At 25.6% G+C, this 7417-nt stretch overlaps 1 protein-coding gene across 3 annotated transcripts in view; it reads right to left on the bottom strand.

Moving 5' to 3' along the window:
* Window positions 1–7417, bottom strand: part of LOC106790831 (acetylcholine receptor subunit alpha-like) — a 208324-nt gene that overhangs the window by 43444 nt on the left and 157463 nt on the right. For all 3 annotated transcript variants that reach the window (XM_014756014.1, XM_014756013.1, XM_014756012.1), the window contains 2 exons: window positions 1185–1300; window positions 739–907 (listed from right to left, as the gene is read on the bottom strand). In XM_014756014.1, the coding sequence (XP_014611500.1) occupies window positions 739–907; window positions 1185–1300 (285 nt within the window). The remainder of the gene's footprint in view (window positions 1–738; window positions 908–1184; window positions 1301–7417) is intronic.

The raw sequence follows: 7417 nt of genomic DNA on the forward strand, positions 1-7417 counted from the left end.
AAATATTATTTCATTTTAAATAATACTCTAATATTATTAAAATGAATTATGATGTTTAATAAATATTGAAAAATATTAATATTTGATTACAAAATACTAGAAACATTTATCGAATTAATATTAATGAAAAGTTCTTATGAAAGTGATATTAATTTACAGAATAGTTAGTAGATACGTTTGAAAACTCGGTTAATAACAATTACGAACGTACTTTACTTTTCTCTTTTAAAGGATTAAAAGGAAAAGCTTTCAAATTTGAAACACTCGATTCGATGGAAGCTAATTTCTCCGTTAAAGTTATGAGAAAGTGAGAGAAGTAATTTATCAAAGTTCCAAAACTAAAAGACTCATTTCAAAATAAGTATAATATTCTCTTTGGTTTGACTTATCCTATCAATAATTTCAATTTCTTCTATGTAAAAAAGTTATTCACACATTTTTCTATTGATAATAAAAGATAAAGAAATGAAGTAAAACGTTCAATTAAATGAAACTCACTTTTAACGTGTATAAATAAATTATAATTGATATATTTTGCATTAATAATTAACAAATAATCTATATCATAAATATTTCATTATAAACAATTGAATCGTAATTTTATTTCATTGTTTATGGTCAAAAATTAGCAACAGTTTAATTGATAGATCAATTGCAAATAAATAAATAATTAAGTCAAATAATTAATGTGTAAAAATGTGTATTGAATAAAAATTGCATAATATATTATATACTTGCCTTTTCTCCGCTGTCACTTGGTAAATAAAACGTCAGAACGGTAAGAAAAGAGATCCCCATACAAGGTATGATGATGTTGACGGTATAGAAAAGTGTTTTCCTTCTCATCGTAATGTTGAATGTTATATCGAGGTATGGTTCGTCGCAGCACGTATAAAACTTTTCGTTTCTGAAATAAAAAAGAAAAAGAAAAAAAAAAAAAAAAACGAACACTTGAATAAGTAAAAATATGAAAATTTTATATACTTAATATATAAATATAATTAAACAATTTATATTTAACACGATGAAATTATTATTTGCACTTAACAAAAAACGTATTCGCGTATCATTTAATTTATATTATTATTTATTAAATAGAATGTGGATTTTTTTTGAAGTAAATTGAATTACTTAAATTCAATATTGTAATATTAAAAAAAAAAAAAAACAATAAGAATACTAACCGTACTGCAGGCACTTCTAAAATATCCCATTCAACCGACATATAGAATTCTGAAAGATCTACTCCCACGTCCACCACGTTACTTCCGGATTTTTCATCCATGTGCCTTAGATCGACCTACGTGAAAAAACAAAATGGAGAAAAAAAACAAACATTTTATTAATCCGATTTTTCATGTATATGTCCGGTTTTTATATATATATTATATAATTAAATGTTTACGAGATATATTTGCTCATTTTCAAAACGCCATGCCCACGATAATATAAAGCTTTATCTCTGAAATAACGAAACTGCGAATTTTATTTTAAATTTTTTTTAAAAAAAAAAAAAGAAAACAATATATATATTTAATAATACGTTGTTATAATATTTGATATATACTAAAATGTTTCAAATAGAAATAATTAAAAATTTATTTTATGGTTTCTTTTTTTTCTACTTCGCAAGTTCGTGATTAAAGAGTATTATTACGAATAATAATAATAATAATGATAATAATAATAATAATAATAATAATTTGTAAACAAATTCCGAGGAAGTGCATGTCTTGAGATGCACTTTGATGCCCGCCAAAGCGTAAACGGAGCAAAAAAGATCTAACCGTTGGAATTGTTGTTCAAATAATCAATTCGAACGATCAATTCAACAATTTATTTTTTTCTTTAATTGATAAAACGATTACATTTTTTTTTTGTTTTTATAGAAAAACGTGTTGTTTTTTATTCCTTTTTTTTCTTTTATAATTAATTATTCGATGAATTTTGTTATTGGTGCGTGTCATTTTAAATCGTCGAAGCATACAATTCAAACAATGATTCCAACGTTTTCGCTCAACGTGGGCGTTGCGAGCTTAAATACTAGCCACTGATGAAACAAACGCTTTCTCGATTGGTCGAATCGTCGACCAGGGTTGTATCAATTCCGGGAGCCAAAAAAAAGTCACTTTAAGAGTTTCTTTTGTGAAAAATATTTGTATCATTTTTTAGGATTTAACAAATAAAATATCCCCCGTTCCCCCAATCATTTATAATTCAACGTTTTTACGTTTGCACAAAATCGGGGAAAGAAATGTAATAATATTACTTGTATTATATTTAAACATAATTTGTTTGATTGTATCAATAATAATGAGTAAAAATTTTAATTAAAAAGAAAAACAAATGACAGAACGTGAAATATATTATGCAGACGTGTTATTATTCGACCAATGAAATGAAATAAAATAAAATACTTATGTACGAAAACGAACATAACCTCAATAACCTCCGAAATAACTTCAATTATCTCACGTACCAATATAATACTCTACATTTATCGAAATTACGATAATATGATAAAATAAAATGAAAATATTAAATACTATTGATAAAGTTTTTAATTAATATGTACAATCTAATTTATTTATTTACGAATTATTTCATGCTATAAATTTGAAATCGTTTTTCCTGCGCATGCGCATCGTAAATATCGGCAACTTCGTGGTGTCGATTTTACGGTCGCATCTAACTTCACTTTTCAAAACACGCGCCAAAAGAAGTTTAACTTCAAAAATATATTATTACAGATTATTGTTTGTGAATAGTCGAAGTAAAATGAATTAAATATATACAGAGAAAATATTATATATATAAAATGATAAGTATTACTTTATTTTTCCTGTTTTCTTTTTGTTTCCGGATTTGACATAACCCAACTTAAATCTACGTTCACTAGTTATCCTTTTTTTTTTTTACTAGCCACTCGAATATTTACACCACATTCAACGTACATTCGCGCTCGTACGCGTGCTTATCGTTAATTAGAAACAGGCTGTTATAAAATACACAAAATATATACATATATATAATATAATATATAATATAATATTATATATTATATATATATATATACTGGGTTGGTAACTAAGTTCCAGCTATTTTATTTAAATTCTTTAAAAGTTTATTTTTCAATTAAAATGAACAATTATTAAATAATCAATGATGTATTTTCTTCTTTGTTAAAATTTAAAACAAAACAGCAGAAACTTAGTTGCCAACTTAATATATATATATGTATACATGTATATATTTATGTATATATGTATATGTATAATGTATCACAAAAAGAAGTAAGTTCCCAGGCAACGATGATCATAAGAACACTGACGAGAGCATCGCATCGCTAACAAACAAGTGAAAAATGGTTTCGACAAATGGATACCTAAAGAAAAAAAACAAAACAAAAAGTAAACCTACTCTTCGTTCTTTTTTATTCTTTTACACAACATTTTTTATTTTATTAATTAATTTCTTTTTCTTAACTTTTAAAGATAGATTTTCGTTTTAACATTTATCAAAGTAAGAAACAAAATTGAATCGATTATTTTTCTTCTCGTTAAATTTATTATATCTTTAGTATTATAAAATTAGAAAATAATAAGAAGAAACGAAGTTTGTTTTTTCTTTTCTCTTTTTTTTTTTTTTATTAGATACCATTCATCGTTTCTAGGCGACTAAACGAGTGTCGAACTTTGTGCACAATTATTTCTTTTTTTTTTTCTTCTTCCAATTAAATACGGCAGACCTTTTCTTTCTTTCGACAAAAACGAAGACGAATTGAGGAATTGGAATGAAAGAAAAAGAGAGAGAGAGAGAAAGAAACTGTGTTTGTATGTATGTATACGAAAGTATGACTATTAAAACCATTGATTGCAAATTTCAATTATTGTTTTTTACTTATTGGATCTACAAATTGAACGATACGTTTAAATGAAAAAAAAAAATACTATTTTCTTAACTCAGTATAAATATTGTTTTCTACCTTTCAATCTAAATATTCAAAATTAGCTAATGCAACTCGTCCATTCTAAGAACAATTACTAAAAGCAATTATTTATTTGTTGTATAAAAATTGTAACAAAGTATTATTATCCTCTTTTTTATTTTTTGCTGTAAGAAAATATTAATTTATAAAAATTGTTTTTGTGTGTGTCATTATGAAGGAAGTGAGATGGTGGGAAGCAATAAAAGGAATGAAAGAAAATAAAATAATATAAGTAATATAAGTATAGTCATTTTTTAAAGAAATTTTAATATTTATTGTTTCATACGAATAAGTATTTTTTAATACTTTTTGAGATCATAAGAGAGAAAGGTATAAAAATGAAGAAATAAATAAAGAGAGAGTATAACACATAAGTATATTAATTTATAAGAAATTAATATATATTTCTATTAATATACGAATTCATTTTAATTTGAATACTTTTTAAGATCACAAGAGATAAAAGTATACCGTGAAAAAAAGTACAAATAAAAAGTATGATAAGTATATTAATATTTCATAAGTTTGTATATTTCAATGAGTAAGTATTTTTGAATACAATTTTTAGGTTAGGATGATTCTAATAGAATTTAATATTCGAATGTGTAACAGAATTTGTGATTAAAGTACGTTTAATTTAACACAGAGAAAAATATAGAAAGATAAAAAAAGAAAGAGATAGAGAGAGAGAGAGAGAGAGAGAGAGAGAAACAGACGACATTAAATTAGTCCTCCTCGTGGATTTAAAATTCGTGTTAACCGTTATCCTCTTCCCCCACCCTACTACTACTCTTCTCCTATAGGTCAAGTAGGAGCCATTACCTGTACTCGTGGTAGCGAAAATATTTCCGGCATCTTGTTAAGTTAAATGCATTTAAAGATGTGCGAAAATGTGCAACTGAGTGTATATGTATATGTGGTTGGTTTTGTATATCGTAAATGTACTCAAATTTCACGTGGTAGAAGTAATTTACATTAGTTGGTACGTATAATAGAAAACAAAAATGGCTGTCTCTTCTTTTCACTATAATATATTAACATATACACACACACGTGTGTGTATCAGTATATAAGTTCTTTTACAATTTGTTTCTATGAACGTTTTTTTCTTTCTTTTCTTACTATTTAAGATCATAATTACGCCATGTTAATTAATGTCAATTAAAATATATACATGTGTATGTATATGAAATTGTATTTTTTTAATTAATAAAATTTAATCTTTACAAATTATTTTTACACCAACTGTCAACATTCAGTAAATTAGTTTAACGTAACTTTGAAAAAAACATTATTTAAGTGTAATTGTGTGTTAATTATGTTAATTAATCTTTTCTTGTTCAATTAAAAATCATTAATGGACATCTATGTTAATCTAATTAACAATAAAAAATTGGGGATGTTTGTCAAAGAATACATTTTTTTTTTTAATAGGAAAAATCTTTCTCTTTCTAATTGTATATTACCATTTATCAGAAAAAAAATGAAGTATTTGAAATGTCGACATTATCTATGATATTTTAAAGTCATAAAGTTTAATTACATTATCAAGAGACTAAGAACAAAAAAAAAAGAATTATATATCTCTCTCTCTCTCTCTCTCATTTTATTTCTCTTGCAATCTTTATCTTTTTGCTTATCGGAGATTAAAGAATTTAAATTAATTGGTAGCATGTATGTGTGTGTGTGTGTGATGCCCAAGAGAGAAAAAGGATTATTTTTCATTTAACTGATGGTAAAATCTTTTAAACTTGATGAAAGATATTATATAAATGGTACAGTCTGTATAGAAAACTATTAAACGACGTTTATTTATTACACGTGTGATTAATTATAATATTTGTTTAACTATTTCATACCATTTGTTAAACTTTTGATACAATAACGATTAATAATAATAATTGTTTAACCCTTTTTAATCCAATAATAATAAAACATATTATAAATAAATTAATATTAAAAATTGACTTCAACACAGAATTAATTACAAAAATTGTTGACACAACCACCCTTTTGGGTTAGATATATAATTTTGTTAATAAATATAAGATAAATAAAATAAATTAATGATTATAACTGGATTATTCAATTTTATTATAAGAAAATATTAGATTTTCTTTAACTTTTGTACTTTTAAAAAAAAATAAAAAAAATAAAAATGAAAAAGTAGAACGGAAAATGGTGTCCTTAGTCCTTTTAGTTTAGAAGAGATTCGTTACAAGTTTTGTAGCAAAACGTTGGCGGCGGATGAAAAGAACGTTGTGATAGAGGTGTGAGATGCAGGTGGTGGCAATGGGGTGAGTTAGGGGTTGCGGAGGGGAGGGGGGGGGTGAAGGGTGAGTGTGCGAATGTTCCGCCACACTTTCGACTCGATTTTTCACACAGTGGATTCGTTTTTCTTTTTCTGACTTTTTCCTAAAAAGCGGAGTTAGAAAAATAAAAAAAAAAAAGAAAGATGGCGGTGTTGAGGAAGAAGAAGAAGAAGAAGATGAAGGGTCAAAAGGGTAGTAAAGCAACGGTTTATTTGGATTCCCTTTTTTATTCTCGTCGCTTCTTGATTAAAGAGATATACGTGTGCTTTTCATTTTATATTTCTTAGATGGCGTTTTCATTTTTTTGTTTTCCTTTCTATTTTTTTTACTTATTCTTCATCTTCATTCCCCCATTTTTCTTTTCCATCGTGAAAGATCAAAATTAATACCGGGCCCTGATTAAAACTCGAAATGTCAGAATAAAATCTTCAAATGTACAATTGTTTTCTATATTTCTTTAATTATTATTATTATTTTTCTATATTTCTTTAATTATTATTATATTTTTTCTATATTTCTTTAATTATTATTATTATTTTTCTATATTATTTGTTTTATTGGTTTGATTATAAGAAAAATTGAAATACAAAAGGTATGGGTGGTGATGGTGGTGGGGGGAGTTTGAGGTTAGGGTTATATATATATATATATATATTTATATGTAGAATGGTGGAAAATTTTCCTTCGGATTTATATCTCCTATACCATGATGTAATAAATCACGCCAATGGCGCATACGTTATTCACCAATTCCTGTGTACGTCACCAAATGGTGCGAGAGCATAATCGAGGATAACTCAATAAATATTTCATGCCTGTTGGGAGCACGGGTTGACGCGTAAGATCGATGATCGGCCAAAGTCTCGAATGACTATACTACCCCCTTTTGCTTAGATGTATTCTTTTCGTATCAATACTATTACTACTACCCACCATTACTATTACTATTATTATTATTATAGAATTTGTGTTTTATCTTAAATATTATATTTCCTTTTTTTATTTTGCTTCTTTTGTTTTATAATAAAAAAAATAAGAGGAAATTAAATGACAAAAATAATATTATAAACAAAATCATAGAATATTTATTTTATCATTCAAATAATTTTTTTCTAAT

This window comes from Polistes canadensis, unplaced genomic scaffold (genome assembly GCF_001313835.1).
Source record: "Polistes canadensis isolate GaletaPanama2010 unplaced genomic scaffold, ASM131383v1 scaffold_263, whole genome shotgun sequence".
In the NCBI taxonomy this organism is placed as follows: Eukaryota; Metazoa; Arthropoda; class Insecta; order Hymenoptera; family Vespidae; genus Polistes; species Polistes canadensis.